The sequence below is a fragment of the Rhinolophus ferrumequinum genome, chromosome X (genome assembly GCF_004115265.2).
Source record: "Rhinolophus ferrumequinum isolate MPI-CBG mRhiFer1 chromosome X, mRhiFer1_v1.p, whole genome shotgun sequence".
Lineage (NCBI taxonomy): Eukaryota > Metazoa > Chordata > Mammalia > Chiroptera > Rhinolophidae > Rhinolophus > Rhinolophus ferrumequinum.
In genome coordinates this window covers 95,358,795-95,379,071 of record NC_046284.1, presented here as the reverse complement: position 1 = coordinate 95,379,071, position 20,277 = coordinate 95,358,795, and the positions used below count along the sequence as shown (strand labels likewise).

At 41.8% G+C, this 20,277-nt stretch overlaps 1 protein-coding gene across 2 annotated transcripts in view; it reads right to left on the bottom strand.

Annotated features, from left to right (window-relative positions):
• Positions 1–1,560: 1,560 nt before the first annotated feature.
• The window catches only part of SRPX (sushi repeat containing protein X-linked), an 89,626-nt gene continuing 70,909 nt past the window's right edge, over positions 1,561–20,277 (bottom strand). For both annotated transcript variants that reach the window (XM_033108994.1, XM_033109003.1), the window contains 3 exons: positions 19,531–19,664; positions 16,270–16,391; positions 1,561–2,110 (listed from right to left, as the gene is read on the bottom strand). In XM_033108994.1, coding sequence (XP_032964885.1) covers positions 1,927–2,110; positions 16,270–16,391; positions 19,531–19,664 — 440 coding nt within the window. In that variant the 3' untranslated portion in view covers positions 1,561–1,926. The remainder of the gene's footprint in view (positions 2,111–16,269; positions 16,392–19,530; positions 19,665–20,277) is intronic.

The window sequence follows — 20,277 nt, the reverse complement described above, 5'->3', positions numbered from 1 at the left end:
ATATAATAGTCCTTTTTCTGCTGATAGCAATTTATCTTCATTTGTCTATAAAGATTCTATCCTTTTACTCCTTTTATATTTGTGTCACAAATTATCTCTCTATGCTATGATTTGTTTACCAAATTGTAGTAGCTGTAGTTATGTTTTTTAACTTTTATTTAAGTGTGTTTTTCCAGGACCCATCAGCTACAAGTCAAGTAGTTGTTTCAATCTAGTTGTGGAGGGCGCAGTTCAGTGGCCCATGTGGGGATCAAACCGGCAACCTTGTTAAGAGAACCACACTCTAATCAACTGAGCTAACCCGCCGCCCCGCTGTAGTTACTTTTAATGCTCTTTTCCTTTAACCTTTATGCCATAATTGTTTTACTATTGTAAAATAAAGTTACAATTTTCTAATTCTATTTATCACCTTAATTGGGGTATTGTGTACTTTCCTCTTTTCTTTTCAGCTTTAAGAGCTCCTTTAAATATTTTTGGCAAGGCAGGTGTAGTGGTGGTGAACTCCCTTAGCTTTTGTGTGGGAAAGCCTTTATTTCCCCATATCTGAAGGATAACTTTGCCAGATAGAATATTCTTGGCTGGCAATTTCATCTTTTAATACTTTGAATATGTCATTCCACTCTCTCCTGGCTTGCAGAGTTTCTTCTGAGAAATCTGATAGCCTAATTGGGGGGGGGGGGCGCGCGGGGCAGGGGGATGTTCCTTTATAGCTGTCTTGTTTTCACTGGCTGCCTCTAAAATTATTTATCATTGACTTTTGACAACTTTATCATAATGCATCTTGGAGAAGGTGGTTTTGCATTGAGATAATAAAGTGTTTTATTAGCTACATGGACTGTAGATCCAATTACTTCCCCAGATTTGGGAATATTCTTTGTCTTTGGGTTTGGTTGCTGGAGATTGGCATTTTCTTATTTTAATACAATATTATCATGATTTTTCATAGTCTTTGATATAATATGCCTCTGTTGCCACATTTGAAGTAGCGAATACCTTTCTTATTTAGGTAAAGCTTTATTTACTTTGAGTCTAACAGTTCAACCGGTTAGTAGTTAGCCTTTCTTCTGTTTTCCAGAATGTGGTACTATAGCAAAAGTTCTTGGTTTCTCTTATGAGAGCTGACTCATCCCTAAGGCTGGGAAAGTGCACATAACAAAGCCGGTGTGGAAAAGAAAAAAAATAAGTGGCACTGGAGTTGGGGGAGGTGTGCACACACTTGGGGCTTTGGGTTTACGCATGGCCTGTTGGGGTGGAGTGTGTGTCCCAGCGGTCTGTGGGTGGGTCTCGTGCTGGAATCCTGGGGCAGACAGCAGGAAAAGCATGCCTTCAGCTCTCTGTCTGCCTTCTTCCTTTCCCTCTTCCCAGTCAGGGAGGTCTCTCTTCAGAAATATGGGGTGTTGCTGAAGAACAAAGGGGCCATCCAACTGCAGCCCAAGTGGCCTGGCAGAATTTCACTTTCCACCTCCTCTGCCAAAGAGGTCACTGCTGCATCTGGTGCTACTGCCATTTTTTCCATTGACCACACTAAGTATAGCTGGTGCTTGAAAAAATGAGTTTTAATAAATTTGCTCCAAAATATTTTATTAGTAAAAGTTTTATGTAAAAAAAACAAGATTGAAGAAAGTTACCTGTCACATTGAATAACATATTGAAAGCATGTATATGGTTGTGGTTTCTAATGCCTCTACAAATTTAACCAGCCATCATGGAGTAAAGAGAAATAGTAAATGTAGTCCTATTTTTTGGGAACACTTCAAAGGACAAAAAGCACTGTGCTAATTTGTAAGTTCAAAGAAAGGTCATAATAAAATAGACTTTAAAAATTACAAATAAAAATCTGTACATCAAGGATATTTTTAAGGCCTTTCTGTGTGCATAGCACTATGTAGAAAGAGAAGAGGGACTGCAGAGAGAGGGACCATCACATCAGGTGTTACAGGCCTGGCCCATTTCAGCTTGTAGAACCATCTCCTCTTTCCTCAAGGGGAACGTGTCAATCAGGTTGAAGAGGGCCACAGGTGTCACCAGGGAGACATAGCGCTCCTTGTCCATGCCATGCTTATCTACTAGCACCATGCTGAAGGAATAGAGTGGGATTCGCAGCAACAACCTAGGGCAGACAAAGAGAAGAATATGTCAAACTGGACTCCCAAGGGTGCTGCTGGACTAACCAGAGCCCTACAGTGCCACTGTGTGCAGAGAAAAGCTTAATACCATGAAGGATTGAATCACCTTTTAGACCCTTTGCTACTCAAAGTTTCGTCCCTTGGACCGGCAGCATCACATGGGGTCTTATTAGAAATGGAGAATCCCATCTCCAGCCCAAACCTACTGAATTAGAATCTGCGTCGTTAGCCAGATCCCCAGATGACTGGTATGCTCTTGGAAGGTTAACAGTGCTTTAGCTAACGTCAGGAAGACAGTAGGCCAGCAAGGCCTGCAGTGGGGCCACGCACAACAGTTGCTACAAGGCATGTACAACAATGCTCACAGATTTTTTTCTGCATTAAATTGGAATCAATCCAAGTTTGTAGACTAGGATTGCACAACCCCATACGTATTAGAACTAGGTCAGTGGTTAGCAATGGGTGATTTTGTCCCATGGGACATTTTGGCTATGTCTGGACACAGGTTTGGTTGTCACAGTGGGGTAGTGGCTTCTGCCCTCTAGTGGGCAGAGGCCAGGGATGCTACTTAACATCCTCCAATGCACAGGAGCGTCCCTAACCACCCCCCAGCAAAGCATTATCCAGCACCGAATGGCAATAGTGCCGAGGTTGAAAAAGCCTGCACTAAGTGAAGCCGATCGAAATAAGTTTCTAGACTTTGTAGTTCTGATTCATTCAGTAGCCAGCTCAGGACTGCAGAGAGGATGGAACTTGGTCTACGCTGTAGTTATACTGACTTGGTTAATTACAATTTGTACCTCAAATAATTCCAAAAAGAATTTGGAGTGGTTTCCAAAGTCTGATTTTTTTTTATTCTACCTCACTAGAATTTAAGCCGTGTAAAAAATATGATTTTTGTATCAATGCAAACATGTTTAGATGAAGAAAGCGAACAAATGGGTAAGCTGAGCCCAGTGAAAGAATGAGCCCGCTCAGTCTACTCTCCAGATTTTATTTTTTGATTTAGGTATCTTGAGATTGTGTGTGAGGCAGAATATATGTTGCCATCTGAATTTTAAATATTTCAAATGAAATTTTTTTTCTCACACAAATGGATCAAAGAAAAAAACATTCAAAATCCCAACTGCCTTTCTTCTGCCTTTTGAGAGGGAGGTGCAGGGAAGATGGGAATGATTTATATTTCATCCCAGTGGGAAGCTAAATTGTTAATCCACGTCTAGTGACTAGAAATAAAAGATAGACAACATTACAATGTTTCTGTCAAGTTTTCTACATTGGTAAGAGGGGAGCCCAGGTGTAGAATCTTTCCAGTGCTACATTAATGAGTCTTGAACTTGCAGATGTAGACCATGAAATCAGGAGAGAATGGAGAGCTAAACTGCTCTGCATCTTTAGGAAGAGGAGTATCCAGTTTTAGGGATAGAGGCGGGGAGGGGAGAATCCTAGGGCAGGAGGGGTCCCAAGAAACAGAAGAGTAGAGAAGTAAGCAGGTCTGGAGGGAGAAAAGGGCGAAGCAATGTTGTGGTGTCGAGCCTGTGGGAAAGGGTGACCAGTAAGGAACTGGAGCATTTGATGGCATAGCGCTTATGAGGCTAGGATGGAAAACCCCCATGGTACCACCACACACACACATCACATGAGCCTTGTGCCTTGGTTGACACAGAATACAAAGAAAAGCCACCAGGGGAAGAGATGAGTGGTTAGATCATCAGGCTAGCAACAAGCACAGGAGTGCATCCCATCATGGCCAAGAGACCACAGAAATCTTTGGGGATGGATGATCGGACACTCCACAAGGTATCCCTGTCTCTCTCCATCTTTGTGTCTCTGTCTTTGTCTCTGTCCTTGGATCTGTCACTGCTCTGTGTGTCTGCTCTCGCTGTCTCTCTCTCTCTCTCTCTCCATCTATCTCTGTGTCACTGTCTCTGTCACTATCTCTCATACTCTTTGTCCTTCTCTCAGTGTCTGACTCTCTGTGTCTCTGTCTCTGTCTGTCTTTGGTCTGTTTGGCTCTGCGCCTGCTCTCTCTGTCCTTTCTTTGTATCTTTGTCTCCATCTCTCTCCCTCTGTCTCTCTATCGGTGTCTCTGTTTCCCTCACCCTGTCTCTCTCACTGTTTCTGTGCTTCCCGTCTCTAATGTCTCTTTGCTCTGTATCTGCTCTGTCTCACTCTGTCTCTGTGTATCTAGTTCTATGTCTCGGTCTCTGTGTCTCTGTGCTCTCTCTCTGTCTTTCAGTTTTCTGTGTCTGCTCACTGTCTCCATCTCTCTCTCCCTGTATCAGTCTCTCTATCACTGTCTCTGTCTCCTTGTCTTCCTCTGTGCCTGTTTAATCTATGTCTCTCTGTTCTTGTATCTCTGTCTGTCCGGGTCTATTTGTCTGTCTGTCCTCTGTGTCCCCTTGTATCTCCCACTTTGCCACTGGGCCAGTTTCTGCGTCTCTCACTCTGTGTCTATGCTTTCTGGCTCCCTCCTTGTGTCTCTGTATGTCTGTGCTGGTCTGTGTCAATCTCTCTGTCATCTCTATCTTCATCCTCATCTTTATCTCCATGTCTGTCTCCATTGTTTTCCCTCCTCTCTCTTCCCCCTCCCTCTCCTTGTCTCGTATTTCTCTCTCTGTGTCTTATTCTCTGTCTCTCGCTCTCTTTCAGGTATGCTCTTTGTGACTTTCCCTTTGTCTCTTCTGCTCTGTGTGTCTGCTCTCTGTCTGCATCTCATCTTTCTGTATGTCAGTATCTCTCTGCTTTTCCTGTCCATCCGTCTGTCTCGGTCTCTCTCATTTTTCAGCTGGTATCATCTTTGCACCCCCCCACCTTATTCCAGTTGGCAGGCCCATCTCCACAATCTCCCTCTGCCTCTCTTCAGCTCGCTGCTGTCTTCCATAAAGGGGTGTTTTCTGGCTCCCTAATATTTACTGCTGCCAGGGGACATTTCTACACCACCAGGCACTGGTGACTAGCAACACCCTCTGGTCCCAAAGGACTGTAAGCAAAGGAGATGGAGTTCTGAAACAGCGACCAGTCTCAGGGCGTAGCAAGAAGTAACCAAGCTCAGTCTTTCTATGAAAGTGGCCTATTAGCTTATCATAGCTGGAGTCTGAGGGGCAGGATTCTAATTAAACAAACAGGTAAGGGCTGACTGTAAACCTTCCAGAGAACTCTGATAGCAGGCTATCTCTATACTTGCTCTCTGCCGCACTCCACAGGAAACAGCATCTATCAGAGGGAATCTCTTATACATAATTGCTGCCCCGGTTTTTACACTGGTGCCTTGTTTTTTGTGGCTGCCACCCAAGGGACACCTCAATTGCCTGGCTCTGATGGTCATGGGGACTTGTGTTCCTGGTCCCACAGGACTGTAACAATCTGAGAGACAGTTGTCAGCAGGCTGATGCCACCAAGGCACTGCACAGACAGCAGACTGAAACAGACCCCCAGTCTTTCTGTAAAAGAGGCATATAGGCTTGTCCTGGAGTTTCATCCACAGAGCCAGGCTTTAGGTTTAACACATATTTAGGAAACAAAGTAGGAGTTTTCAGTGAATGTAGGCCAGGGGATGCCATCTTTGCCCTCTCCCTCTGCTTCATACAGCTCACCAGTATCTCCTAAAAGGGACCTTATCCACTTGCCTGAGGGCCTCAGTTTTCCAACTGCCACCCAAGGGACACCTCCAGATCACCTGGCTCTGGTGGCCAACAGAGCTTACATTTGTAGTCTCACAGGATTGTATATATTTGCATATTTGAAAAACTGCTGACTGAGGGTCTGGCTGCCACTCAGCCTGAATGTAGTGCTGTGATCCTCCCCTTTGGAACACTGACAGGTCTTGGCACACCCTCAAATACTGGGAGCTATCAAAAATAAAATAGGCTGCTTAGGCAATCAAAACAATTTCAGCAACAACCAAGAGCTGGAGCAGGATTGACCGATAAGTTTCATCTCCTACACAAGGCCACGACATCAAGACTGCAAGAGGTGGCTGTTTACTGCATAGAAACTAACATAGAGTCAAACAAAAGGAAGAAACAAATGAATTACTTTCCCCAAAAAAGGAACAAGATAAATCCTCAGGAAAAAAGACTTAATGAAACAGAGGTAAGTAATTTACCTGATAAAGAGATCAAATTAATGCTCATAAAGATATTCATTGAACTCGAGAGAAGAATGAAACACAGTGAGAACTTCAACAAAAGATGTAGAAAACATAAAAGTACCAAACAGAACTCACAGAGCTGAAGAATACAATAACTGAACTGAAAAATACACAAGAGAGGCTCAACAGCAGACTAGGAAGCAAAAGAGGATTGGGTATCTTGAAGAAAGGGCAGAGGAACTCACCCAAAGAGAGTAGCAAAGGGAAAAACAATGAAAACAAGTGAAGATAGCTTAAGGGAGTTATGGGATAACATCAAGCAGATTAACATTTGCATTGTAGGTATACCAGAAGGAGAATGAAAGGGGCAGAAAAATTATTTGAAGTAATAAAGGATAAAAACTTCCCTAACCTGCAGAAAGAAAAAAACATCCCAATCAAGAAGCCCAGAGAGTTCCCAATATGAGGAACCCAAAAGGACCCACACCAAGACACCTTATAACTGAAATGTCAAGTTAAAGACAAGGAGAGAAACTTAAAAGCACCAAGAGAAAAATAACTTGTGAGGTAAAAGGGAACCTCCATAAAACTATGAGCAGATTTTTCAGCAAAAACTTTGCAGGCCAAAGGGAGTGGCACAGTATATTCAAAGTGCTGAAATAAAAATTTTTGTTTAAAAGCCCAAGCAAAAAATTTCCAACTAACAATACTCTACTTGCCAAAGTTATGCAGAACTGAAGGGGAGATAGAGTTTTCAAATCAGTAAAACCTAAAGGAATTCATCACCATAAATCAGCCTTACAAGAAATGTTATAAGTACTTCTTTAAGCTGAAAAGAAAAGGTGCTAACGAGTAACATGAAACTATAAACCTCACTTCTAAAAGTAAATATATAGTAAAGGTAGTGCATTAATCACTTATAAAGCTAGTATGAGGTTTAAAAGAAAACTAGTAAGAATAACTATACAATAATTAATGATTACACAAGATAAATTGTGACTCAAAAACAAAAAATGGAGGGGAGAGTAAAAATGTAGAGTGCGTTCAAACTTAAGTTGTTGTCAAGTTAAAGTAGGCCATTATAAATATAAGTTCTTTTATGTAAGCCGCATGGTAACCACATAGCAAAAACCTATACTAGATACACAAAAGGTAATGAGAAAAGAATCTAAGCTTACAATTAAAGAAAGTCATCAAAACCACAAAGGGACACAGCAAGCGAAGAAGAACAGAGGAACAATAAAACAGCCACAAAACAATGAACAAAATGACAATAAGTACATACCTGTCAATAATTACTTTAAATGTAAATGGACTAATTTCCTCAATCAAAAGACATAGAGTAGCTGAATGGATTTAAAAGAAAAAAACCCAGACCCATCTATAAGCTGCGTACAGATGTAAGGGCACACAGACTGAAAGTGAAGGGATGGAAAAAGACAGTCCATGCAAATGGAAACCAAAACAGAGCTGGGATGGCGATATTTACATCAAACAAAATAGACTTTAAAACAAAGACTGTATTAAGAGACAAAAGAGGGCATTATATAATGATAAATGGGTCAATTCAAAAATAAAATATAACATTTGTAAGTAGTTATCCACCTATTTTTGCAACATAGGAGCACGCTAATATATAAAGTAAATAGTAATAGACCTAAGTTGAGAAATAGATAGCAGTACAATAGTAGGGGACTTTAATACCCCACTTACATCAATGGATAGATGATTCAGACAGAAAATCAATAAGAAAACATCGTTCTTAACACATTAGACCACATGGACTAGATATATACAAAACATTCGTTCCAAATACAACAGATTCTTCTCAAGTACACCTGGAGCATTTTCCAGGCTAGATCATGTTAGGCCACAAAACAAGTCTTAATACATTTGAAAGATTGAAATCATATCAATCATCTCCAGTCACAATGGTATGAAACTAGAAATCAATTATAAGAAAATTGGAAAATCCACAAATATATGGAGATTAAACAACATGGTATTGAACAACCAATGGATCAACAAAGAACTCAAAATAGAAATTAAAAAAACACTTTGAAATTAACTGAAATGTAAATGCAACATGCCAAAACTTATGGGAAGCAGCAAAACCATTTCTACAAGGGAAGTTCATGGTGATAAATGCCTGCCTCAAGAAACAAAAAAATCTCAAAAAAACAATAACTTTATACCAAAAAGGAACTAAAAAAATAACAAATGAAGCCCCAAGTTATTAGAAGGAAGGAAATAGAGATGAGAGTGGAAAAAAAATTTTAAAAAATAGAAATTCCTAGAAACATACAACCTTCCAAGACTGAATCATGAAGAAATAAAAAATATGAACAAGCTGATTACTAGTAAGGTGAATGAATCAGTTATCAAAAAAAACTCCCAAAGAAAAGTCCAGGACCAGATGACTTCACTGATGAATTCTACCAAACATTGTAAGAAGAATTAATAACACTCCTTTTCAAACTCTTCCAAAAATAGAAAAGGAGGAACACTTAAAAACTCATTTTATGAGGCCAGCATTATTACCCTGATACCAAAACCTGACAAGGACGCCACAAGAATACAAAATTACAGGCCAATATCCCTGATGAAAATAGATGCAAAAATACTCAACAAAATATTAGCAAACCAAATTAATCATTAAAAGGATCATACACCATAATCCAGTCGAATTTATTCCAGGGATGAGAGGATAGTTAAACATCTGCAAATCAACTGACACCATATACCACATTAATAAAATAAAGAATAAAAACCCAAAGATCAAATCAATAGATGCAGAAAAAACACTTCACAAAATTAATCATCCATTTACGATAAAAACTCTCAACAAACTGGATATAGAGGGAGTGTACCTCAATATAATAAAGGCTGTATATGAGAAGCCCACAGCTAACATCATACTCCTCCCACTTTTCCCTGAAGATCAGGAAGAAGACAAAGATGCCCACTCTCCCTCACTTTTATTCAACATAGTACTGGAAATCCTAGAAAGAGCATTTAGGCAAAAAAAGAAAATAAAAAGAATCCAAATTGGAAAGGAAGAGTAAAACTGTCACCATTTGCATGACATTACATATATAAAACTGTAATGACTTTGCCCCCCCCCAAAAAAGTGAATTCAGTAGTGTTACAGGATACAAAATCAATATACAGAAGTCTGTTGCATTTGTATACACTAATAACTAAGTATTAGAGAGAGAAATTAAGAAGACAATCCAAGGGGTGGCCAGTTAGCTCAGTTGGCTAGAGCGTGGTACTGATATCACCAAGGTTGCTGGTTCAATCCCCGCATGAGCCACTGTGAGCTGTGCCCTCCTTGGAAAAAGAAAGAAAACAATCCAGTAGCATAGGAGACAGAGACAAGATGGCAGACTAGGTAAATCTTGAACTCACCTCCTCCCACAAACATATCAAAATTACAATGAAATTATAGAACAACCATCACTGAAAACCACCTAAAGACTCGGATAAACAGAATTCCTATAACTAAGGATATAAAGAAGAAGCCACATTGAGATAGGTAGGAAGGACAGACATGTGGTCCAGGCAGGTCCCTCACCCATGGTGTGGTGATTAATAAATATGAGGGATATTTTGGCTGTGGAGGTCCCCACAGAGGAGCCCTACACTGGACTCCCCAGTCCAGATCACCAGTGCTGGGAAGAGTCCCCATGATATTTGTCTTTGAAAACCAGTGGGGATTGCAACCCAGAGAGCCAAAGGGCTGTCAGAGTCTAAGACATGCTGCTGTGAAAGGGCCAGTGCACAAACATACACTCTAAGCTCCAGTGCAGGAAGAGCATCGCAAAAAGGGACAGGAATGTACTGGGAAGAACAAAATAGACTAACATTAGGACAAGGGCAGGAGGGGGAGGGATGGGAGCAACTCTCAGGACAGAAGCATCGGCAGGTGCCATTGTTTCTTTGTGGATCTCTCCTCCCACTCAGACAGGCACCGAATCTATGCTCTCTTTAACCTGGCGAACAACATTCTCTCTATCCTGGTGATTCCCAGAGGCCCTGCCCCACCCAACTTAGTCCCTGACCAAGTTTCTTCCAGTGGCTCCTCCACACAATCGCCTGCTCAGCTCATGCTGCAAACTTTCCAGCAAATCAGCAAACCCCACTCGAGTGGTGGCTGCCGCTGGCCTCAGATGCAGACTCTCTCAAAAGTCCTCAAGCCCCTCACAAGCAGCATCCAGCCTCAGTTTGCATCATAGTGACTACCAAAGGGTGCCAAGACTGGTGCACGTGGCGGTTGGACTCAGCTCACAGCATAACCTCCCACAAGTGCCCATAAGCCCAGCACAAGTGGCAACCAACTGTAGATCACTTCATAGCTCCTACCAAGCAGCCCCAAAACTGGCACAGGCAGCAGCTAACCATCACCTGCACCAGAGACCCTCACAAGTCTCCAGAACCAACACAACAGGTAGCCAGCTTCAAACTGCAGTAGAGTCCCACCCAACCAGCGATATAACTGACATACCTGAAGGGTAGCCTCAGCTGGCACAGGAGTCCTGCTAAAGTGACTTTTGTTCCATGGGGTCAGTCCCCATACAACAGCTCATCTGCTCTAGTCACAGCAAGCCCTCACAGTTAGTCAGCCTGAGGGTCAACCCCACTCACTGATGTGCCAGCAGCAATCGAGGCCCAACTACAACAAGAAGGCAGGCACAACCTGCACAGGGGACACCCCTGGAGCACCTGGCTCAGGTGACCATGGAGACTGAACCACTGGGCCCCACAGGATACCGTCTATCTAAGGCTACTCCTGTAAGACCTGGAAACATAGCAGATCTACCTAACACATAGAAACAGACACAGAGAGTCAGCCAAAAGGAGACAAACATGTCCCAAATGAAAGAACAGGATAAAACTACAGAAAATAAAGGAACTAAATATAACAGAGACAAACAACCTACCAGATAAAGAATTCAAAAAACTGGCTATAAGGATGCTCAATGAACTTGAGAGAACAGTAGATGAACTCAGTGAGAACCTCAACAAAGAGATAGAAAACACAAAGAAAACAAAATAAAGATACTGGCCCCCTCTTTTATACACAAAAACTAACTCAAAATGGATTAAAGACTTGAATGTAAGACCTGAAACCATAAAACCCCGAAAAAATCATAGGGGGTAAGTTCTTTGACATTGGTCTTGACAATGATTTTTTTGAATGTGACACCAAAAGCAAAGGTAGGAAAAGTTAACAAGTGGAACTACATCAAACGAAAAAGCTTCTGGAGTGGGTGGTTAGCTCAGTTGGTTAGAGCGTGGTGTTCATAACACCAAGGTTGCTGGTTCACTCCCCACATGGGCCACCGTGAGCTGTGCCCTCCTTAAAAAAATAAATAAAAATTAAATAAATAAATAAAATTAAAATCTTCTCCATAGCAAATGAAGTCATCAACAAAATGAATGGCAAACTATAGAATGTGAGAATATATTTGCAAATCATATACCTGATAAGGGTTAATATTTAAAATACATTCATACTACTCAATAGCAAAACAAAAACAAAAAACAATAAAACAAAAAACCCAAACAATCTGATTTAAAAATGGGCAGAGGAACTGAATAGACATTTTTCCAAAGAAGACATACAGATGGCCAACAGGTACATGAAAGGTGCTCAACATCATTAATCATGAGGAAAATGTAAATCAAAACCACAATGAGATATCACCTCCAACCTGTCAGAATGACTATGATCAGAAAGACAAGAAATAACAAGTGTTGGTGAGGATGCAAATAAAAGGGAACCCTTGTACATTGTTCCTGGGAATGTAAAGTGGTGTGGCTATTATGGAAACAGGATGGAGGTTCCTCAGAAAATTACCGTATTTTGCAGTGTATAATGTGCACTTTTTGCCCAGATTTGTGAGGGAAAAATGAGGATGTGCATTATACATGGGTAGCACTAATTCCATATCTATATAAATGTTTTTAATTCTTTTATTTGTGCTTATGAATTAAAAGTGTTATTCTAGAAATCAATAATATCCATATGCAAAATACCTTGGAATACGATAATCGGTTTTGTTGAACTTATGACAAAATTGCAACGATGAAGAGTTCTTGGCCTTTGATGATGCGTAAATATCGTAAATTTGCTACTGGTACATAAAATGTCTTGTACCTTGTATCTGTTCTTGTGTTTTGTAATTATTTGTTACATAAAATTTCTTGTACCATAATATGTTAAAAAAATAAATGCTAAAATTCTTTTGTAATACAAAAAACAAGTACCTAAATGTAACAAAAATTCAAATAAAAAAATCAAAACTTTCCCTGAAAGTGAGGGCCAAAAACATGGGTGTGCATTATACACGGCAAAATACGGTAACAGAACTAGCATGGTCCAGCAAATCCACTTCTGGGTATTAGCTGAAGAAAATAAAACATTAAATTGAAAAGTTACATGTACCCCCATATTCATTGCAGCATTACTTACAATAGCTAAGATATGGAGACAGCCTATGCAGTTGTCAATGGATGACTGGGTAAAGAAAATGTTTAACACACACACACACACACACACACACACACACACACACACACACACTGGAATATTCTAAAGCTATAATAAGGAAAGAAATATTGCCATTTGTGACAACATGGACAGACCTTGAGGGCATTATGCTAAGTGAAATAAATAAGAGAATGACAAATATCATATGACCTTATATGTAGAATCTACGAACAAAAACAAAAAAACAAGCTCATAGATTCAGATAACAGATGGGTAGATAACAGATTGGAGGGTTGGGGAGGTGGGCAAAATGTGTGAAGGGACCAAAAAGTACAAACCTCTTGTTATAAAATAAATAGGTCATGGGTATGTAATGTATAGTATGGAAATTATAGTTTAAAAAGTGTATTTCATATTTAAAATTGCTAAGAGAGCAAATCTTAAAAGGTCTCATTACAAGAAAAAAAAGTTTGCAACTATGCATGGTGACAGATGTTAAACAGACTTATCGTGATCATTTCACAATACAGAGGGTGCCAAAAAACTGTACACACATTTTAAGGAAGGAAAAAAACTATTAAAATTATAATACTCAATATATACCGATAACAACAGATGAATCCAAGTCACATTGTCACATTTGACTTCTGCAATTAAAAGAGGTGCTCAAAGTGGTTACCATCAGCGTCCAGACATTTTTTTTTTTTTTTTTTTAAGGAAGGCGCAGCTCACCGTGGCCCATGCGGGGACTGAACTGGCAACCTTGGTGTTATCAGCACCATGCTCTAACCAAGTGAGCTAACGGTTCACCCCCAGCATCCAAACACTTCTGATTACAGCAAACTACTGCTTGAGCAACGTTGACCAAAGTGTCCACTTGTATTCATTTTTTGTCACCCCCGATATATGCAAATATTGAATAATTATGTTGTTCACCTAAAACTAACAATGTTGTATGTCGATTATACCTTAAAATATAACATGGGTATACAAATTATAGCCTTCTTGGTCCGTATCATCCTTGAGATTGCTGGAAAATTATTCTAGAGAGTATGAATTAGCCCATTCGTCCAGATCTACAAGAAATGAGAGCAAGAAAGCAGATAGGTGCTGACCTTGCAAAACCAGGCACCCAGTCTTTCCTTTCTGATGCTGCCCATCAACAATTTTATCATGGCTTCAGTGCTATTTGGAAATAGTATTCCAACAAGACAAGAGAATTTTTAGATCTTCCAGGCATTCTGCTTCTCCTCTTTCATGCTTCCCATCCTTTGCCTAAAGTGACTCTTTTCTTCTGCGCTAGACTCTAGGTGGAATTCAAAGGGAACTCTGCCAAGTTCCAGTGATTGGTCTGATAAAGGGGACATGAAGTCTGGCACACACTAATTAGGCAATGCATATGAGGGATCGTCTGTGCATGACATTTTCCTGGACTAGCTTCTACACAATAATGACTGAGCCTCATTTTACAGGCTGCTGTGCAAAATTTCCACTTCAAAACTGAAGTCTTTGGTAAAGCACGAGGCCAGTGGCTCTCACAGTGTGGTTCCCAGGCCAGCAGCATCAGCAACACCTGGGAACGTACTAGAAATGGAAATTCTCAGGCCCCACCCTAGACCTACTGAATCAAAAACTCTGGGCGGGGGGGGGGGGGGGGGGTGCGGGGGGTGGGGGAGCAATATGTGTTTAAACAGCACTGCAGGGAATTCCAATGCAGGCTGAACTTTGATAACCACTGCATAATTCATTTATGTAGCTTATTTGTTTAAATCATCCTCAGTTTGCAGAGATCTATAGTAGCTCTAACATACACAACCTGAATAACAGAATTTTTTCTTAAATTTTCAAATTTAAACTTTAAAATCTCATCCAGATTTTATAAAGACACTCTCTATATTATGTATATCTGCAATTCAAAGAAAAACATTTAGTGAATTAAGCAACAGGGCTTTTTTCTAAATAAAAAAAAAAAATCATTGATGTTGGGTATGAGCAGGTAGTTCCAAATAAGCAAGAACTTCATAAAACCTACTTTGAGAATTTGCATTATAAGTTTTCAGGTGTCAACCTAATCCTCTCTTTTGAGTTTTGTGATCTTCAACTTAAGGTGTTAGAATTGTAAATACACTCAAAGGTTACTACCACCCCTGGAAATAGTAATGCAGTTTCAATTGAGTCATTTACTCCATTTACTTAGCACCAGTATGGTGCCAGGACTGTGCTAGAAACAGATACCGAATATTAAAAAGATCTGGTACTGACCAAGAGTGTTCTACTCTAGGGAGGTGCTAGATGCAAATGCAATAGGACAAAACAAAAATGAAAGTTTATGAGTATACCCAGCTTTCTCCCTCCTTCAGCCAACTGAAGAGAACTCAGGCATCCTTTTTTTGTTTGTTTGTTCCCCATCCCTGACTCACTGAATTTTTGACTTTGGTATGGATGGGGCAGATTCCTGTTAGGTGGAGAGAGGTATAAATCAAGCATGGAATGGGTCAAAAGACAGATGGAATAGAGGGGAATTAGAGAAAGAAGCTATTGTGTCAAGCTATAGCATCGCTTGCTAAGGACACATTTCTATCACATAATCTCTCCAGGAATTTCTGTGACCCTCTTTGAACATCTGTGATAAGGGTCACCAACTCCTATTTCATTTCCTTCTTCCTGGGCATACAAAAAAACTGCATTTCCCAGCCTCCCTTGAAGTTCAGTCACAATCATGTGACAAGTTCTGGCCAATGGACTAGGAGAAAAAGCAATTTTATGTTTCTAAAGTGAAGCACAAAAGAGTGGTAGGGTTTGTTTTTACTCTCTCTTCCCCTTTAGAAGAAACTTGGAAGCCATGTGCTCTAGATATTGATGCTACAAGATGGTGGAACCACCATTAGCCTGGGACCCGGAGATACTATCTAGAACAGAGATCTGCAACAGTGTGTGAAAGAAAAAAATGAGTGAGGAAGATTTGCAGGAATCTTGCTTTAGCCTGATTATTCTTTTCACAATGACCAAGAGATCCAAGTGAAAATTTGGGTTGTTCAGAAATTACCTTTTGGCTGTTGAATTCTGTTTCTTTAATGCACCATTACTCAGAGTCTGAACACCATGTTCTGGCTTTATAAGTGTTACCAAAATGAAATTGTTAAAATGGGGGTATTGACAAAAGTCCTGAAAGCATGGGGGAAAAAGAGGCCACGTCTGGAAAGGCTAGTTGGATGCCTCCCCTCTTAATAAGACCAAGGATTACTTAAGTCCTTTTTGCAGCCTTTCCTTCATCACCCCACTCCCACGAAGTTGGGGGGCGGGGAAGGGAGAGGGGGAGAAAGAGAACAAAGACAAAGCGAAAACACTTGGAGGGAGAAAGAACACTGGTAATTACCTACTGCATGATATATCTGGACAAGCAGCAGCATGCCAATTAATATGGTTACGATACTCTCAGAATAAAAGGCAGACACTTACCTAGAATCAATACTAAACAGAAAGAAATCAGGGAACCTGATCAGAAAAAAAGTACATTATAGGGGATAAAATTTAAGGACAGTACGTCCCCCTACCTGAGCTGCAGAGCTAGGGCTGGAGGCATAATTTTTGCTCCTATCCTGCCGATGAGGGTCGGGAACACGCCTACCAGCTCTACCACGGTGATGTGCCGAAGATCCAGGCTACATTGTGCTTGCTGAAAATAAACCAAAAGGGAGGTGAGAGAGTGGCTGAAAAAAAGAATTTCATGTCAAACTACAGACTGATGGAAACAGCCCTGGTCTGTTTTGGAAAGTTTATTTGCCCACTGAACACTGTCCTGAAAACAGTTCAGAAATTGGGATGAAACCAGTGGCTATAAAACGTTAGTACCTTCCGAGAGGAATCATTCACAAATGGCTTGGCAATAGATTTTAAAACCTAAGCAAAATGGTAGTCTCTGTCTTTACAGATGGGGTGAGACTTTGCATGAGCCAAATTTCCTAGAAAGTGTCCAAGTCCACCTCCAGAGGATTCTAAATTTGTCTTTACGAGGAGAGAAGAATATTTCCAGAGTCCTCTCATCTGCCCTTGTGTCCACCTTCCACATCCCCTGCAGTATGTTCCCCACACCCTAACGTGGCAGGGAAATGAGGATAAAACATGCCAGTCCTCTGAGTGGGCCCTTGGCAAGATGCCTGGGAAAGTGGCCCACTGAGCCACGTGCCAGGAGTTCTCGGCAGGAGCGGCGATGGCACCAGGGAACAAAAAGTAATAAGACAAATCTGCCTAAATGGGAAAGAAATTTGAAACTCTGAATTATTAGAAAACCAATTTTATTTTTTTTAACTACAATTCCACTGAAACATCTCTATAGGGGGATGACAGGTTGGTTTAAAAACAAAAGTTACCAAGGGTAAAAATACACTTTATTATTCTAACTGAAACCCCTAAGTCAATCAAACCTTCCCTTGAAGGCTCTGGTTAAAATGAAAATGTAAATATATTAAGTTGGGGGGAGTCACATACAAACACCTTGATACCAAGTATCTTACCCAACTAGATGATTGGTAATTTTGCTAGTACCCGAAAGTAACAGACCAGTGCAGGGGTCAGCCGACCTCTTCTTTGAAGGGCCAGATAGTAAATATGTTAGGCTTTGCGAGGCTAGATGTTCTCTGTCCTAACCACTTGTGCTACTGTGGTACAAAAGCAGCCATAGACAATTGTAGTACGGGGGATCCTGCCAACTTCGCCATGTGTCACGCGGGGCGGCCTGCGGGGTCTCTGGTCCCGCTCCCCACATAAGAACGCAGGATATGGTGAAGCCAAAAAGGAACATCCACGGAGCCATAGGTAGGGGAGTCATACCGCTATATTCTTGCTCGTGGCTGGGTTGGAGACACAGGAACCAGGAGCAACACAATTCTCAACCCTCACTCCGCCGCTTGCAGGCTCAGCCACCATCTTCTTGCTAGCCCCCATTTGCTGCTAGTGTAGCCACGGCAGTTATATTAGTGCCCAATGGCTCACTGGTTACAGCTGACGGCCAACTAGCCACAGCTGATGGCCATCCAATCACAGTCGATGGCCATTTACTACCTGAGCCAGCACCTTTCTATGTGAGGCCGAGAGCCTGGAAACTGCACTCCTGGCTCTGTCCCCACAACAATCCACACATGAACAAGTGTGGCTGTGTTCCAATAAAATCTTACCTACAAAAGCCAGAGTTTGCCAACATAGAGGAAAAGCAAGTTGTTTGGCTTAAACGGTTTTCTATAGAATAAGATGAAGTCAGGAAATGTATAATCGTGGAAGATAGCCTGCAAGCAAAGCCAATTGCCCACACAATGCAGTGGTGTGAGCCTGTGTTACCTGAAGAGCAAGTCCCCTAGCTGGGAAAAGGGGATACAAGGATGGAGGTAAGGTGGCAAGGATTGGGGATAAGGACACAGTGAATTGGGTTCCTATCGAAGGAGCTGAAAAATTTTGTATGGTTGTTCAGAGTTCATGGGAAGTCCTTCAAGTACATGGGGAGAATGAAAAAAGGCTTATTATTCATTGTATTAATGCTGAAATGAGAAGTAAAATTGTAGTCTTTGACTAAACCATGATTGTTCTAAACCGTTCTATTCACTGTAATAAATGAAGTATTTGTCACAAAAAGTGAAGCACCGTGTCCATGACCCAACACACATCCTGCCTCTTTAGCGTTCAGTCAGTGGGCCACTCTTACTGCAAACCAGCTCCAGGACAAAATCAAGCAAGTTCTAGTTCGATCCTTTGAGTTTCCAGTTTTTGTTTTTCAACAGACACTGGTTGGGGGCGGCCAGTTGGCTCAGTTGGTTAGAGCACAGTGCTCCTAACACCAAGGTCGCCGGTTCGATTCCCACATGGGCCAGTGAACTGTGCCCTCTACAGCTAAGATTGTGAACAACAGCTTTCCCTGGAGCCGGGCTGCCATGGGCTGCCATGTGCTGCCAGGAGCGGCCAGCAGCCAGCATGAGCGGCCAGCAGCCATCGTAAATGGCCGTAGGCTACTGCTGTGTGCTGCTGCCATGAGCGGCCGGCGGCCAGCGTGAGCTGCAGTGAGCGGCCAACCAACAACCGGGGAACAACTCCCTCAGCTGAGGGAAGTGCAAGGCTCATAATACTAGCCTGGGCCAGGGAGCTGTGTCCTACACAACTAGACTGAGAAACAATGGCTTGAACCAGAGGGTTGGTTGGGTGGGCAGAAGAAGGGGGGCAAAAATAACTTGAAGGTGCTTAGGAATCACTTGATTTAATTAAAAAGTAGATTCTGATCCAGTAGGTCTGGAATGGGGCTTGAGAATTTACATTTCTAAGGAGCTCTCAGCTGATGCTGATGCTGCAGGTTCAGAGACCCCTCTTTGAAAACCACTGTTCTAAATAAAGGAGGTCATCACTCTCTGAGGTACTCTGTGAGAGCTGGGGAAGTTCCCTGGGGCAGGATCTGGGACCTAAGGGCCCCTGGACGCCCCTCGTCCCTTGAGCCAACCTTTTGGGCTAACAACTGATGGATCACCTCCAGCCCAGGCATATCCTGGACGGGTTCAGCAAAGACAATTGTTGTTGGGCTGGGCCCAGACAGCACGTCAATGAGGCTGATTAGTGAAGACAAACAAACCTCAATAATTGGAAAATAATTGGGTTAGCACTGGGGAGTTGATGTTAATCAGGTTATGCCCCAGTACCAGAAATGAACAATGTTAACTCCTGAAGCTCTCAGTAAATGGATTTAGACACTGAAGCCGGCCTTTATTTTAACTGAATGACCAGGCTCTTCTTGCTGTTAGAGGTCCCCTTCCCACTTTGGCCCTGCTGCATGGACTCACCTGTAACATTCCCAGCTGCAGCCTGTAGAGGAGATTTCGGGCCGTGGGTGTGGACACAATGAGGAGTCTCCGTTTCTCATAAAACTGATCCAGAAGTGCAGCTGCTGTTCTGACACCCACATTGACATTCATGGCTGTAAATAGAAAGCACCAGATGGGTCAGAAACGCTCTATTTACTCTGGTTCAACATAGCCCGTGTTGACACACAGAACTGTATGTGTAAGAGGTGGAGCCTGAGATAAAGATTCAATTGTAAGTAGTTATTCAGGTGGCGGTCCCAAGCAGCACTGATAGAAGACTGGGGAAATGTATTAGTTTCCTCTTGCTGCTGTCACAAACCACCACAAACTAAGTGGCTTAACACACGACAACTTATTCTCTTACAGTCCAGGAGGTCAGAAGTTTGAAATGGGTTTCACTGGGCTACAGTCAAGGTGTTGGCAGGGCTGGGTTCCCCCCCAGACTCCAGAGGACAATCTGTTTCCTTGCCTTTTGCAGTATCTAGAGGCCACCTTCATTCCTTGGGGTTCGTGGCCCTTCCTCCATCTTCAAAGCCAGCAGACTAGCCCCTTTAAATCTCTCGTCTCTCTGACGTCTGCTTCCATCATCTTTTTCTCTGGCTCTGCTAGCAGTTCTGCCTCCCTCTTATAAGAACCCTTGTGATTACACTGGGCTCACCTGGGTAATCCAGGATACTCTCTCCACCTCCAAATCCTTCATTATATCTGCAACATCCCTTTTGCCAA